The sequence below is a fragment of the Arachis ipaensis genome, chromosome B1 (assembly GCF_059453495.1).
Source record: "Arachis ipaensis isolate K30076 ecotype BB chromosome B1, ASM5945349v1, whole genome shotgun sequence".
Lineage (NCBI taxonomy): Eukaryota > Viridiplantae > Streptophyta > Magnoliopsida > Fabales > Fabaceae > Arachis > Arachis ipaensis.
The window spans coordinates 1,451,911-1,469,654 of NC_142436.1; the positions used below are offsets into that span (position 1 = coordinate 1,451,911).

A 17,744-nucleotide genomic window follows, 5' to 3' on the forward strand; every position below is an offset into this window, starting at 1 on the left:
TTATTATATATATTAATTTTGAGAATTCTAAATTCTAGCCCTTTTCTTCTCTATGGTTATAGGGTTAGAATTTAAAGTTTTCAAATATATATATATATATATATTAGTTGTGTTTTATAATAGGGATATTGTAGTAATTTTTTATAAAAAAATATTAATTTATACCGGTTTAAAAATTAATTTATTAATTTTTTTGCTAAACTAATTTATCTAGTCTAATTTTAATAAAAATAATACAATTTAATTAATTATATGTATTAAATTTTAATTTTTAAAAAATATCTTTAAAAAAGGACGTTTTTAACATCTTTATCTCAGTGGCTCCCATAAATAAAATCTTATAACGATGACAACAAGTATAAACTTAGGAATATTTATTGTAAATTCACAAATATTATTATTTGACTGTTAGAAATTTACTTATTTCAACAAATTCGATACGAAACATGATTAAAAACATTTGTCTTATGCAGGTTTTGAAGATTGAAATTTGTTGTTGTTGTTGTTGTTGTTGTTGTTGTTGTTGTTCTTGTTCCAGGACTTTCCTAGAATCGGATGATTGGGCTTGAATGAGAGACCAAATGCTGGGGGAAGGTGGTCTCCGACTTGCTTTACGTTTGGGAGCCACCGTCCGAGTTGTGTATGTGAGAGAATGAGAGGGTGGTACCTGCAAAGACATTCCGATGCCTAAGTTAACAAGGGGTAAGCAAGTTTAGAGTGTATTGGAACTTAGGTTTACCTAAGTGTGTCAGTGTATTTATAGGTAATGATCCAATAACCACCGTTGAAATGGTTTCACTTCTCAAGATGGATAACCATCCCTTGATCTTAAGGTTGTTGAGATATCTCTTCTAAAAGTGTGTGAGAGATTTTAGGAGACAGTTTATCTGCTAGCTTATGTCGAATCCAACCTCTTTGAGGAGGTCGGGTAAACAATAAAGATCACCCTTTAGATTGGACCTTTTTAACTTACTTAGACTTGGACCATCGTATTAAGTCAGAGCATGAATAATAATTATTATTATTAAGATATTTTTTTCTGAGCCCCAATACGTATATTGAGAACGGACTAAAAATCTTTAGCAAAATCCTCATTGGCCATTTAAACCTTTCAAGAAAAAAAATTTAACATAACTTATACATGGATGTTAGGGGTGCACATTACCCGGCCTGGCCCGAAGATTCGGTTCGGTCCCGAACATTTTAAAGACTAATTTTGTGTGATTTCATCGGATTTAGAATCGGGTAAGAGTCTCAAAAATAGACTCGGTCATTATTTCGGGTCGGGTCCGAGCCATAGTTCGGGTCATCTGAAGTCGGCTCGGTGGCCCGATCATCATACACAATTAATATTTTGTGTTATTAGTGATGGATTATGACTATTCTTATATGGAATTTAAGTATTGTAAACTTTAATATTGTGTGTTATTAGTCATTATAAGACTATAAGTTAATGTTTTATGTTTAGAATGCATAAGACTTTAAACTAATGCATAATATTGTGTTATTTGTATTGATTTAAATATTTAGTATTATTAGATAATATTAGTATTGATTGTGGTTATGCTTTAATTTTGAAGAAGGGTCGGTTCTTGTTATATTTTTCTAAGTGAATTTTACCATGTTAAATAATGGTTGGAGTCTTGAAAATTTGGATATTTTTACATGCTATATATCTTACAAGAAGGTATCAACGTAATATATATGTTAATGGTTCGGTTTTCACCCAGTTTTTACCCGATATAATTGTGGTCCAAAAGTGTATTGGTTTCATCGGGTCTAGGGCCGAATTCGGGTCTAATAAATAGACCCGATGTATATTTCGGGTCGGATCTGGGTCACATCAAACCCGGCCCATGTGCACCCGTAATGGATGTGTTCAAAAATCACCAATTATTCAATATTAAGAACAATGTTATATATTTAGTAAATATTATTATTTTGTTAGTATTTGATAAGAAATAATTTACACTCATATTTATAAAAATTTTACACACAAAAAATATATAATTTGTACTTTTATATATTAGAATTTTGCACACATGAATCAATTCAATTTATATACATATTTTTTAGAATTTACATATATAAATTAAGAACTTTGTTAAAGATAATTTAATATTTATACTAGAGTAAAGTATTGTTTTTGTCCCTAACGTTTGGGGTAAATCTTATTTGTGTTCCTAACGTTTAAACCGTCCTATTTGTATCCCTAACGTTTGTAAAAGTGATTCAATGTTATCCTACCATCAATTCCACATCATGAACGCTTTAATTTGAGTTTTAAAAATCTCTTCTTGAAGTTAGAATACAAATGTCTGGGATAGAATCGATGATCTACTCCGAAAAATAGCTCATCAAATGTTGAAACTAATTCCTACAACATTTACATAATTCACTTTTCTAAGGACATAATTGAATCTAAACACAAATAGTGGGTATAATATTAAAATCGAACACATCCAAGTGAGATCTAATTGAGAATGAATACATCCAAGTGAGAATAATTGAAAAATATAATCTGATTTGTTAGTATAATTGATAGTAGGATAACATTGAATCACTTTTATAAACGTTAAAGATACAAATAGGACGATTTAAACATTAAGGACACAAATAAGACTTACTCCAAACGTTGGGGACAAAAATGATGCTTTACTCTTTATACTAATTAAATAATTAATAACCAACAATACTAAACATTACGGGCTTCCAAAAATTTCTTTAATATTAATTAATAAATCGATAAATAAATTAATGTTTCTTACAATAACAAAGTTAATAATCTTATCCCCATTATGCCAAAATATAAAATATTGGATTAATTATGGTTTTGGTTCTCAAAATTTAAGTCAAAAATTTTATTCGTTTCCAACATTTTTTTACATTAGAATTTGTCTCTAAAATTCAACTTGATTTTAAAATCGTCATTTTTTCTAATTTTTAGACAAAATATCTTTGCATAAAATCACATTTTTTCTCACTTTTTTCATAGATTTACTATTTTTACACCTTCAAATTTCAGACAATCTCAAATCAAAATAATTTCACACAAGAACTGAACATCTATACAATTAACAAGAAAAAGAATAAGAAGAATCAACAACAACAAGAACAATAAAATACTAATAGAGGCTGAAGAAGAAAAATAAGCAACAACAAGAACAACAACTGACTGAAGAAAAAGAATCAGCAACAAGTAACAAGAAGAAGACAACTTAGACCACCGCCGCAAACACTGCTAGAGACGACACGACGAGAAGAGAACAACTCATACCATCGTCACCAGCGTATTTGCCTGCCCACGTCGTTGCCACCAGCGTATCTTCCTACCCGGGTCGTTGCCACCGGCGCCTTTGCCCCCCTCATCACTACTGTCTGCTTGTCTTTGCCTTTCTGCTCTATTTTTCGGTCACATCTCTGCTCACTTCTTCGTTTTGTCTTTATCTATTTTTTTTTGCCGTGGTTATTACTCTCTCTTTTTCCTAGTTTAAGATTTTTGGAAGACGAAGAATTGAAATGATAGAGAAAAAAATGAAAAAGAAGGATATTTTTGTCCAAAAAAATAATTTTAAAACCAAATTTAAACTTAAGAATGAATTCGAATGTAAAAAAAAAAAAAAAAATTGATAACAAATAAAACTTGGCTAAATTGTAGTGATTAAAATTATACATAACCCTAAAATATTAAAAATATAGTAGTGATAGAATTTAATTCTCACTTTCCTTCTACTGACGTGACAGTAATGGAGAAACTTGATCCACCAAAAGACAGAAAAAGACTCATCACTTACGGAATCAAATAATCCGTATGATTTTATTTCCTGAAAGCAGACAACTTCATCCACATGATTCACATGGAAACCTCTCCAAAAGCATTAACAAGCTCCACCATAAATATAGTGCCAGTGACATCTTCCTCCTTTTCTTTCCTCTTATAAATAATAATTAATTAATTAAATAAATATGTTCTAACAATTTTATTTATTTATTTGGACGGTTCCATTGTTGTAAAACATAGCTGGGATGATGATACAAGCAGAAAATACCAAATACTTTATTAGAAGAATATAAGTAAGTATATATGTCTTAGTTGACCAAAGCTGTATTGAACAAAATTAACTAGATACTAAACTAAAGTAAGCAAGGTCATAAAATTAGCAACTCCATTTACGACATTTACTAATTAATAATAATAATAATAATAATAATAATAATAATAATAATAGTGCTTAAAGGAATATCTTGTCAACCTAACGCTTGGTGTTAGATGAAATAGTTTTATAGTGACCTTTTTTTTTTTGGCAAAGCTTTCTTTGTTTGATTTTACCAAACTTCAACCAATTTATGTACCGAAATAAGTAGGGCTGGAAGTGAGTCGAGCTGAGTCGAGCTAGACCAAGCTCAAGCTCGGCTCACAAAAATTGAGCTTGGCTCACGACTTGACTCATTAATAATCGAGTCTATTTTTTAAGCTTAAGCTCGGCTCACCGAAAAGCTCACGAGCTGGCTTGAGCTCATGAGCTGTCTCAAATAATAGAAACATAAATACATAATTTATAATTCTATATCAATAAATTATAACTTATATATTTTATAAAATATTTAAAAAGATCAATTTTATATATTGTTATCTATCATTAAATTATAAATTTTTTATTTATGTCCTACATCAAAATTATATGTAAAAATTAAATATAAAATTTTAAATAATTAAGATCATATATATATAGTACTATTTCATATGTATATATATAATATTAAAAGTATAGATTAAATGCATATATATACATATATAATCGAGTCAGCTCACGAGCTAATAAGCTGAACTTATCCAAGCTCAAGCTCGGCTCATTTAATTTATGAGCTCAATTCCAAGCTCAAGCTTGACTCACTAGCTCACGAACTTAGCTTATCGAGCTATTAACAAGTCGAGCTCGAGCTAGCTCATGAGCTGGCTTGACTCACTTTCAGCCCTAGAAATAAGTTTCAAGCAATTTAACTGAAATTAGAAAAATTCTTAGTAGATTAATTAATATATGAGAAATAAATAAAAATATAACTAAAAGTAGAACTTGATCCCATTTCAAATCTCATAAATAAATTAATTAAAAAATATAACTAAAGAACTAATAATTAATTCAAGCATATTTTGAGTATTTATAAAGATTGGTTCAAAACTTTTTCCTAAATAAAAGCATTTCTCTTTTGAGTATCTTTCTAATGTTGCCATGCTCTCTATGGTTCATTCATGTTGGTATAGCATTCAACATTAAAACATACTTGCCTATAACCCACTACTATACAGAAAACATTGGGGGCAAAGAAGGATAGGACATTCTTTTGTTCTTTTTTTTTTTTTTCATTTTTTTATTTTCTCTTACCATGCATGTCGGAACATATTTTCAGTTGTAAAAGTGGGTAGGGTCTTAAAACCCTTACTAGTAATTTATGAATACCTGAATAGGAAACTGGCTTGGCCAGATGGCATGGTTGGAAAATTAAAAAAAAGGCCTGAAATAGCACTAAAATAAAAACATTCATACTATGTGAATACCAAAAATCAACTATCAGTATAATATACGTATTAAAATATAAAATAAACATTAAAAATAAATTAAACAGCATGTATATTCTTACATGAATACATAATAATTCATTTGGTGTCTGATTTTTTAGTGTGCGCGCAACATTTTCGAAACAAAAATTGGAGAGGTAGCAACTAGCAAAGGATAAGATAAAGACACTCAAAAAGGAAATATGCACCAACAACCAAAAAAGGGGTCCCCAAAGAGGGGCCAACCGGCCAAGAGCCAACGTTGCTAAGAGGATGCATTTTTCACATGGCTGAAATTGAAAGCCGTTCAATTTTGAGGCTGAGGCAAAGGGGGTCAATAATGATAGAATTCCACACTGTTTCCCCAACACGTTTGCCTTGCCCTTTTGTATTTACTCCTTGGAGCCATCACATTGCATCACACACACAAAAATCCAACTAAATACATATCTTTTTTTAACATCTTCTTTTCATGTTCTAAACATAGGATTGGATTAGTGTCCATATATCATAATTGGGCAAAACAGTACTCACATAGTAATAGTTCTATTGTGTTGGTTCTATGCTCAAACAAACATAGGAAAACACATGAGCATGATCTCACATATCTGAGCAGCAACAGAGGGTGGCAATTACTTGATAAGAGAAAGAAACTGAGTCCATTTTTTACTTCTGAAAGCAAGAAACTCCATCAAGATGGGATCAAATATAATGATAAATGATAAGACATATAATATATGTACAATCTAAATCTAAAAAGATAAAATATTAACACAAAAACTGAGTCTATTTTCACTTCTTTGGATCAGAAGCTGCTGCATAGTCATCCTTCCCGCATTTAAGTCCATCTTTTCTAGCTTTCCAAATCAAACTAATTCATAATTTAGACTAAACTACTAAAAACCAGAAAAGAACATCAATTTACAGAGGCAGCAACTCTACTTCATTAGTGAAGAACACAAACACCTTAAGCTTCGTGTGTTCCGGGATCCTGTCATGTGGAAATGGAAAAGTGAGTTTCCACCATTGATTACAACACATGACCCGGTTGCCTGCACATTCTTGCCAGTGATTTCTTAATCAACGGCAAGCATGTCATGCGACCGAGTCATGTACGATCTTCACATGAGCGAATCTCAGCATCCCATGTATCCTTTCCAATGTGGTGGCGGAGCTACTTAGCATCTCCGCCGCCGCCAACTTTGGATGATAGCGCTAACATGAGCTGCTCCTGTGTGTAAAACCGGCTTCCCATGTTCACCGTAGCCTGCTGAATCATCAAATCATTCACCACTGACACACTGGCATGGTGCACTTCCAAGTCCAGGTCCTTCAGCGCCGCCATCAGCCTCGCTGCGGGGTGGTTCTTCTTGCTACATTGGATCCTAATCATGGCGTCCCAACCAATAATCTTCACCTCAATCTCCAAATCAATCAATTTCCCATTTACTCCAGCACGACTCCTTTGTTCCTTATCCGGTGGCGCAGGAAGAGGCGGTGGGGCGGCCTGTGCAGCCCCTGAATTCTTACTAGCCAGCTCCAGCTCCTTCTTGGAATCTTCCAATTGCTTGCTCAATTCGCCTTTCTCCGATTCCAGCCCTTGTAGCTTCGATTTCAATTCGTTGATGTATGAGATAGCATCTCCCAACAGCGAAGCCTTGTCCATCTTCGACACATTGGGAACCACGGCTCGAAGAGCATAAAACCTCTGATTGAGCTTCTCCCTTCTCTGCCTCTCTGCCTCCACATGATTGAGCGGCTCCTCCCTTCCGTTTGCCGGCTTCCTCCCTCTCTTTCGCGGCCTCTTCTCCGGCTCAACGGCCTCCTTCACCACAGAAGCTTCCAAATCCGAATGATCCGAATCTCCGCCTCCGCCGCCACCGGACTTCGCATTCGAAGCCGGCAAGATCACGCCGGAAGTAAAAGACAGTATTCCATCCTCAATGCTGCTCCGAGAAGTAGGGGATCTCCTCTTCTTGTTCTCATCGGAGACAAACTGCGACTGAGACTGAACAGAGAACAAATTGTTTCCACCGTTATTACTGTTTACACCATAAGAACCCTTCTTATTCTCTCCAAAACTCAGAATCTCGCCAGATTCCGGCTTTAACGAGCTCGAGAAATTCAATTCCTTCAGCACAAACCCTTGATTCTGTTGCGGATTCTTCGGAGCTTCAGTTACCACGCTGGAGGAGCCAGGATTGGATACAACCGGCACCGTTTTGTTGTTGGCAACCGTCGTAGTCGCAGCCGTATTAACAGAATCTCGAATTTCGATCCCACCAGCCGAAGAAGAAGGGTCGTTGAGCCACAACGAAGAAGGATCGTTCTCTCCTTGATCTGCAGAACTCAAGGGCCAGGATCCAGCCACGTCACCACTACTGTTACTAAAATTGAACAACACCTTCACCTTACTCATCAGATCCGGGTTCTGATAAATGAGTTCCGTGGAACCCAACTCAACCACGCCGTTTGCTGAAGGTATACAAACTATGGTCTGTATCCCAAACGACTGACCTTGCCGGGCCCGGTCACAGCCCGAGCCTAATAACCGTTCAGGACCGGCAACCCAAACCGGATTCGAATTAAAGAAAGCCTGACCAGGAAGGCCTGTTCCGCTTACGAAATGCTGAGTCATGGATATAAGAAAGAACCATTCGGTGTCGGTTACTTCTTCGTCTACCGCTTCGTCGCCAGAAGCTGAAGGACCTGAAATTAAAGAGTTTAATTCTCTAAGGACCTTCTTACGGTGTTGCTGCTGCTCAAACGACGTCGCTTTTATGGCTTTGCCTTTGTCTTCTTCGCCTTTGTAGTAACCGTCGCCCCAACCTAAGAGTGTGAGGCCATTGGAGTAGTCGTAGGAGCACTGCCAGAAGATTGCGTAGGTCCAGCTCTCTCTTGCGCCTTCGATTAGGGCTTGGAGTCGGTGCTGAAGGGTTTCCTGGTTGAACGGCGGTGGAGGAGGTGGTTGTTGTTGCTGTGGTGGTGGTGGTGCTGCGGAGGTGGAGGTGGAGGCGGCGGATTGTGGCGGAGGGAGCCAGAGAGAGGAGAGGTCGGAGGAGCTCATGAAGGCTTCCATGACGGAGGAGTTTTCATCGTTCCAGAGATTCATCGTTGGCGTCGACCGGTAATCCGTCATGAAATGGAAATGAAACTGATTTTTGTTTTTCAGAGAGAGAGAGATTGGGTCAGGGAGTAGGTTGCATTTGAGTTTGGGGGGTTTATTTGGGATTCATTTCATCTAGGTTTCATTTTAGGTTTTATTGCGGAGTGCGTGAAAAAACTGAAAATGAGAGAGAGAGAGAGTAGTGTGTATTCCTTTCAGTATTTGTGTGTGATGTTACTTTTTGAGAGGAAAAAAAAATATGTTTACTTGAAAAAAAAAAGACAAATTCATCTCTAATTTTTTTGTGCGTGAATATTTAAATTTTTGAAAATTTTAAAATATATTTAAATTTTTAATTTTTTTAAAATTTAAACACATAGATTCTTGAATTTAATTTATCCCATTTTAAAATTTTTTTATGTGAATATTCGGTCAGATCAGTGTAATGAGAGTTACATTTTATTTTTTTTAGTGGGTCTAACAAACTCAAATAAACAGTAAAAGTCAATGTGTTCAAATTTTGATGAGATCAGGAACTTAAATGTATTTTCAAATTTTTGGAAATTTAAATATCTGCGGACTAAAAAGTTAATGACCTCTTTGTTCTTTTCTCTAAAAAAAATTTGAATAAATAAAATTTTTTCCATGTTTTCATTTTTATTTTTGAGTTGATATATAATTTGATCTCTCAATTTGTACGCGAATTTCAATTTAGTCTCTAAATTCTAAAATTTAAATTTTTTTTAGTTCTCAAATTTTGTCAACTTGACTCATATTAGCCCTGTGGTAATTTTTAGCACAAAAACATTAATGAAACATTGATATTAAAACTTGTAAAATGATGTCATTTTTGTTTTGGTGCTAAAATAGTAAAAATAATGCCAAATCACTTATTTTAAGAGAAAAAATTTTAATAAATATCACTTACGATATTTTTTTTTTTGTTATTTGAGTGTCAAAACAAAAATATCATTTTACATATGTGATATCCGATGTCTATATCAATGTTGTATTAATGTTTGTAAGTTGAAAATTATTATAGAGACTAATATAAGTTATGTTCATACAATTTTAAAACTAAATAAAAATAAGAGTAATATCTTAAATAGGTGCTCAAAGAATTCACGATCTAACATATTTGCCCATAAGAAATTTAATTAGAATTTTGGGTCTAACTTTTTTCGTTATACGTCAGATACGTCCCCAACCTAATTTGATCCGGTTAAGACTAACGGCGATGTCTTACGTGTCAGTTAACTTGATGACGTATCCGGTTAAGAAAGATGTGTCAAGCGCAGGACAATCTGGTCCTTGGCCCACGTGGTCAAAATGACGTCGTATCAGATGAGAACAGAATGACGTCGTTTTGAGGAAGACATTTTCACCCCCAAGTTGGACACCAAAGACATGAAACGTTACTGTTTTAAAGGAGGGACCTATCTGACTGATAAAATATTTTTTAGAGGCCTATCTGGTTGAGAAATAATTGTATTACAATGGCGATTCTTGTTAAATGTATATGAATGAATTCAATGGTGGCAAATTAGTATAAAGAAACACAGTGTATATCCAAACTAGATATGTTATTTTAATACCATATATCAAAATGCTAACATAACATAGTATCAAAATATTGTATCCAAATAAGTAGCCAAACTTAGTAGCAATATAAACCAAACCAAACAAAAGAAGGTCCATTTTCTTTGAGACACACTAACCTAAAGTAGAAAGAAGAAAAACATTAAAAGTGGAGATTTGTTTCCATCACAATTAGAGGTGTTCATGGATCAGGTGAAATCGGGTTTGTTCTGATCCAGACCTGACCCTAAATATACACTGCGTCTATTTTTTAGACCATAACCCGGCCCTAAATCCGATGAAACCTAAACATCTTCCGACCACAACTATACTAGATCCAAATCGGGTGAAAATTAGGTCTTTAAAATTTTAATCATAATTTATAAAGAAACTTATTTATGATGCACTTATTTATAAAGAAGAAACTTGTTACCAAAAATTTGATATCCATATTTAAACTTGAATTTGTCCATAAATTATAACTTGATGCTTTTTTTTTTTTATCTATTTTCTAATTCAATAAGTGTGATTAAAAATACAACAATAAGCTTATAAGTAATATAACATAATATTGAAATTAATTTAAAACATATATATCCTTTTTAGTTTCTTTAGGGTGCACATGGGTCGAGTGAAGCCGGGTTCGTCTTTGCACGGACCCAACCCAAAATAATGACCGGGGTCTATTTTTGAGATCCTTATCCAACCCTAAACCCGGTAAAATCACACCAAATTAATCCCTAAAATGTTCTGGGTCGGGTCGGATCTTCGGGCCAGGTCGAGCCATAAACACCCCTAGTCACAATTCAATACCGCGGCGGATTAGTTCTTGGCCTGCCGGGTTGGGGGATACCGTGGGAAACAAAAAAAAAACATGGTATTATCCCCTCCACAATAAGTTTCATACTAATTCAAGAAAATTTCATTTCTTCTTAAAGAGGTTCAGTCTGGGAGTTGGAATGAATTTGAACATTCTGGATATTGTGCTACTGCTTGCCACTACTATTATCTCAACACTAACACTCCCCTGAATCTTGGGTCTAACTATTGTCTGTTTTAGACGTCTAAATGGTTGTTGAGCCTATCTTCCTTGATAGAAATATAAAATTGTCTTTATAATTTATGGGACTGAATTATATAATTTTCAACTAAACATACACATGAAGGCTTTTGCAATTAGCTTACCATGAGATTATTTGGAACCTTTTATAGATCCTCTCCAGTGATCTCTCACCTTTTATTACACTCTCTTTCATATTTAATTTTGGCCCCACTTATAAAGTTAATGGTGAGAGATCACATTGCATTTTCTTAAGTGTTGAAAAAATTGAAAAAGATCTATTTCTTGTATTCAACTCTACCTAATAGAACAAAGCGTTGTTGTTGTTGTCGTCGTCGTTTTCTAAATTAATATTCTTATAATACTCTTTAGCTAATTTCTTTGTTTGAAAAAAAACTGTAAAATTTTTTAACAAATAATAAAAGAATATCCAAAAAATAATGGTAAAAACTCATGTTCGACTGTCTTCGTGTGAAGTTAATTGAAAGTTATTAGATAATATTTTAATCAAATTTATTAAATTATCTAACAACCTTTAATTATTAACTTCACATTAAAATAATTACACGTAAATTTTTACCAAAGATAATAAACTTCACTAAATACTACGTACTAAAACATTTGTGTCTTCTTGGAAAAGAAAAACAAACAAAATAAAGCCGACGTACGTATATATTTCTTTAGATTCAATTCATTTTACTTAGGAAAGAGGATTTTTTAAATGAAATGAAGTAATATTTTTATGAAACTGGGAAATAGAATAATGTTATTTTATTGTAAAATAATACAATTTGGCTAATAAAAAATTATATTTTAATTAATATTCAATTAAGGAATCATCGGCCCTTTGATTATTCAACTATAAACCCTTCAAGCTATATTTTTAATACATCAAATATAGTGAGAAGTTCAAAACAATAGTTTTCTTATAAAACAGCCATTTTTTTGGAAGATTTTAACTTTCAAAACTTTTACAAAGTTCTTAGGATACTCACCGAAAAAAAATTTCATATTTTTGTTTATTTGATTAATAATTCTTTCCCTTCTTTGTGCTTATCTTACTATTTCAGTATTTCGTATTTTATCACATTTTACGATTAAAAGTTAGTAAAAATATTTTGTGTAGATAAAAAAAATTAGCTATTAAAATTTATATATTTTTAATATATATTTTATATAAATAATTATATAGTTAATTTTTGTATTTATGTAATAAATTTGAAAAAATAAAAACGCCCTTTGCCTTTTTCTCGTTAAGTTTCACATATTTTATTGATCCAATAAAATCATCAACTGAGCAATATTTTTGTGAAGGCTAATATTATTTCCATTTTTCATTATTATTTTACTATATCTTGTAAATTGTGTAACAGTAGTATATTATTATATTTCTCAATTTCGGATATTTTAGCACGTGGGGAAATAGATTTTGTCCTTAAGCATTTTTTTTCCTAAAACTAATATATCACCAAATCTCTATCAATATGCTCTTTTAATTTTTTGTGGTTAGCATTATTATACTAATATACTATACATGACATAAGAAAATATTTTAAGAAAATGACTGAATATAAACCTTCACTTTAATTATTAGAATTGCGAGTATCACTAATATATAATAGCACCCAATTATCTGTTCCTGTTCAATAAAAAGAAAACATATCTCCCAACTATGAAAGTTGAGTTCTTAGGCATGTCATATATGCTATATATTTTAATAATAAAAAAAATTATTTGTTAATAAGTAATTAGACTTGTGATATATTATTGTCAGTTATTAGGAGGATGAGTTTAGTCATGCCAAGTCTAGTAGAGGAGATCCAAAGCACATTTATGAAAGGTCGAAAAATACATGATGGGGCTCTTATTGCATGCGAAACAGTACATTGGCTAAAGACTAGAAAGAACAAAGCGGCAATTATTAAATTAGACTTCCAGAAGGAGTATGATCGAGTGAAATGGAGTTTTGTGGATATTGTGCTACAGAAGATAGGTTTTGGTTGGAGATGGAGGACATGGGTGAAGGAATGTGTTGGTACAGCGTCTATGTCGATCTTGGTAAATGGCTCACCATTTAAACCTTTTAAGATGGAGAGGGGCTTGAGACAAGGTGATTCACTATCTCCATTTCTATTTGTTCTGGTTGTTGATGTGCTGCATAGGATGGTAGAAAAAGCAGTCAGAAACAAACGTATTTTGCCGTTGCTGATTGGAAAGGACAATATAGAGTTATCTCATCTACAATTTGCAGATGACACTATATTGTTCTGTCCACCAGAGGAGGAGACCATCAGAAATTATGCCAGGTTGCTAAGGTGCTTTGAGATGATGTCAGGGTTAACTATTAACTTTGCTAAATCAAGTTTAATTCCAATCAATTGCAAGCAGCAGTGGACTTCCAACATGTGCAGCTTCTTGAGATGTAAGGAGGCCAGCCTTCTAGTAAGATATCTTGGCATTTCTCTAGAAGCAAACCCAAGATTAGTCTGGACTTGAAAATCGATCATTGACAAGGTTGAGGAAAAGCTCAGCTTGTGGAAGGCAAAAGTACTCAATAAAGCGGGTAAGCTTGTCCTTATTAAATTTGTGTTAAATAGCTTGTTAGTGTACTACTTGAGTCTGTATAAGATGTCGAAGGCCGTAACAGATAAGTTGATATCGTTGCAGAGGAGATTCCTGTGGAGCAAGGAGGAAGGTAGGAATGGTTTGGCGCTAGTTAAGTGGAAGTTGGTTCAAGCCCCTAAAAATGTGTGTGGGTTGGGGGTGGGTGATGCAGTGATTAGAAACACTGCACTTCTTTTCAAGTGGTGATGGCGGTTTTCAAAAGATGAGTGTCCGTTATGGAAGAAGATCATGTGCTCTTGCTACGACTTGAACCCCAATGTGATGTTATCGACTCAGACATTACCTACTAGAGGGGGTCCATGTAAGGATATCTATCAGTTGCAGGTCAGGGACAGTAATGTGAGAGATAAGATGATTGTGGGGTTATCTATGGAGGTGGGTGACTGAAGGAAGACTCGATTTTGGGAGGATATCTGGCTACAAAATGGTTCGCTACAGATGAGTTTTCCGAGATTTTTCTCTATTTCAAATAAAAATTGATCTGTCATAGGAGATTGTAGGTTTTGGGATGGGTTAGAGTGGATCTAGAACTTTCAGTGGAGGCGAGAGTTATACCAATGGGAGTTGGAATTAGTGGATCAATTACATGAAACTTTAAGGCCTATTAAGCTTGCACATGATAAGCAAGACAGAGTTGTTTGGAAGTTTGACAAGGAAGGTTTTTTTTCAACTAACTCTTTTGTGTAAGTTATGCAGTGAGAGTTTCTCCTGGAAGAAATTACCAGCTACAGTTTCACCAGAACCATTTGAAAAGGTTTGGTTTCGCCACGAGCGGAGTTATTTATTTGGTTTACTTTAATAGGGAGAGTGAATACCAAAAAAAGATTGTACAGACTGGGGATTATTAGACATGATGATAACATATGTGTTCTGTGTAAAAAAGACGTTGAATATATTTACAACTTGTTTTTGGGCTGTGAGTTTACTTGGTAGGTGTGGTGTCAATGGCTATCTAACTTTGGGAGATTGTGGTCTATTCAGGGCATACTAAAGGAACACTTTGAGAACTGGACAGGTGTTGCTAATAGAAAATGAGAGTGCAACAAGTAACTTATATGTTTTTTTCGGTTATTTAAAATGTTTGACTAGAGAAGAACCGACGGATTTTTAATAACACGGAAAGGGGTGTAGAGAAAGTGTTTTAAAAATCTGTAATTAGTTATAGAAAATGGAGTAATTTAAATCTCTTTTATTATTGATGACAATGTCAAAGATAACACTAAGAACAATTTTCTATTTTTTGTCTTCATAGATTCTTTGTTTGTTAGTTTCTTTCTTGCTCCACTGTTTTGTATTGAGTTCCATTGTTCAAAATATATATATATATTTCGACCCAACTTCATTGAGTTTGTAGAAGAGAGAGTAATATCACTTGGGTTTAGAGGTACTAAGCCTTGTCTCCTTGAATATTACCGTATGCAGTGTGCTTTTCATGAAAGAGACGACACATAGAACTTTGAATCTTGGGATTTTGTGGATATCTGTGTAGTGTAGATGATAATGCATTGTAGTAACAAAATTTGTAACAAACAAATCGAAGACCTGTGCATTTTTTAAGGAGTGTGTTATACACATTTTATTTTTTTTAGATTTAATTCGTTTATGTCAATTTTAATTAATGTATGTAATAAATGGATTTTGTTGAATTTTATGAAAGATATATGCAACGAATTAAGATTATTTGAATTATTTTGCAATCGCACAATCAAGCATTTACATCAACAATATATTAGAGAATGATTATTTTTACAATTTTTTTTTGGCGCATAAATAAAGTATTGAGATAAAACATATGTAAATATGAAATTAGTTGTGAATTTCTTCTTGTGTTTTTTTTTTTTTATTTGATTGTTTTATTTACAGGCACATATGCATGAGTAAACAAAAGCAATTTCATAAAGGAAAAAAAAAACTCTTTGAGAGAGGACTTCTCGTAAATCTTGAAAATTTATCTCACAATAGCATATGAGAATAGGATTAATCTCTATATACAAGTGTTTTGTGTTTACAAACTTTATTAGTTTAAAGAGAATAAAATTCACTAAACACGCTGTTTTACGTGCCTCTTTAACAGATTTTTAAATCAATTCAAATCAATTAACACATAAATATATAACTTCTATTTTTTAGAAGATTTCGTTTCTTTTTTCGAATTTCTTGCCAAATTTGTTGGATCTCCTTCTTGCTTCGTGTTTTTTTCGATTTTTATGGTTTCTGAAATCAAGCTTTGAAATTGTTTTGAAGATAATGGAACTTCAGAAATACACCCAAACGGTTACAGAAATACACCCAAAGAATTTAAGAAATATATCCAAAATATAGGGGAGACAGTATATTTTTTCTTGAAATATTTTAATGTTTTGCTGGTTAAGGACGAGGCACATGACAAAGATAATCTAGAAAAAAACCTAGAAGAGCAGTAAAACAGTACTTTAAATAATGTTTCTTCGTTTTTTCTGATGATTTTTTATGGAGATTTGTATCTTTTCTTCTTCATTTCTTCTACTCTTTGCGACGAGTTGGAACGTTTCTGCAGAATCGTAGTTTGTTTCGATATCTTGACGATTTGCGTTTTGATTGAGGAAGAAGAGGAAGAGTGCGGCATAACGAACGTGTTGTGGAAGGGTGGACGCTCGATTTTAAAAGAGTGGTGAGCATGTTTTTTTCTTGGATTTAGACCAACTTGTATAGCTTGTAAGCCAAAAAAATTTGTATGTGTAGTTATGAGAATAAATGAGAGTGCAATTGTACGTGTAAAACAAAACAATAAATTAATAACGAGATTCATTATATTTTCCATTTCTTAAAGTATCTTCTTACTCTTTTAATATAGTCCTAGCTATAGAGTAGATTACAATAAAAGACTAAACACTGGTGCTGAAAGCGTTTATTACTTGTTATCAATTGGAGATTCATGATTCTATATAATAATTCGATTCAATCTATTATTATATTACACATGATCTGATGTTCTCTCTTCAAGAAGTGTATTAATTAAATTATAACAATAGAGGGAAAAAAAAAGGCATTTCAATTTTGATTTATTTATTAAAAATAAAAAGATATTCCTACACAACAATAATGTGTGAAAAACAAAATACATAGTTAAAATAGTCAAAATTTATTTTATTTAATATTTATTAATTATTATAATTAATAAATATTAAATAAGATAAATTTAATTTTTTTTATCTTCTTAATATTATTGTCTAAAAAATATAGACAATCATATCTTGTCTATGTATACATCATGCATAATTAGTAAAATCTCAAGTTGATTCATCTTATGAAAAAATAATAAATATTTTATAATCTAACTAAAAGATTTTATCTCCAAATTTTGAAAATAATAATTTCTTTTTTTGGATATATGAAATAAAGGATGTTTTAAAGAATTTATTGTGCACAAAATCTCTTGATAATACAAGAGTATTTAATAGATAAGTAATAAAATAGTAAAATAATAAAATTATTCCTTTTCATTAGTTTATAAAACCTAGGCACTCAATTTCTAGTGTCAGATGAACCTTGTAAGTACTAAGATGAATAAATACAGTTTTTTAATTAATTTATAAATGGTGCACGTTTTGCTCAATGCATGCGTGTTGTAAGTTGTAAGTATAAAATATTAAAAAAAATTATTATTTTATTTTTTTCTGGAGTTAAGCACGTGCATATAGTATATACCAGATTACCAGTCTCTCCCATGTGTAAACCAACTACACTCATTATATGTTTGCAAATTACGATAACCTTCCCAAATTTTTGAAAGAAATGTTATATATTTTGATTTGATGGCATAGTGTTTACGTTTACAT

General features: G+C 32.7%; 2 protein-coding genes across 2 annotated transcripts; one reads left to right on the forward strand and one right to left on the reverse strand.

Moving 5' to 3' along the window:
* Positions 1–6,247: 6,247 nt before the first annotated feature.
* Positions 6,248–8,961, reverse strand: LOC107630556 (transcription factor MYC2). Its single transcript, XM_016333769.3, has one exon. It carries the CDS (start codon positions 8,694–8,696, stop codon positions 6,732–6,734), a length of 1,965 nt encoding a protein of 654 aa, XP_016189255.1. The 5' UTR covers positions 8,697–8,961; the 3' UTR covers positions 6,248–6,731.
* A 4,137-nt stretch (positions 8,962–13,098) lies between these two features.
* Positions 13,099–13,797, forward strand: LOC107643944 (uncharacterized). Its single transcript, XM_016347706.2, has one exon. The coding sequence runs from the start codon at positions 13,099–13,101 to the stop codon at positions 13,795–13,797; it is 699 nt and encodes a 232-aa protein (XP_016203192.2).
* Positions 13,798–17,744: the final 3,947 nt, after the last annotated feature.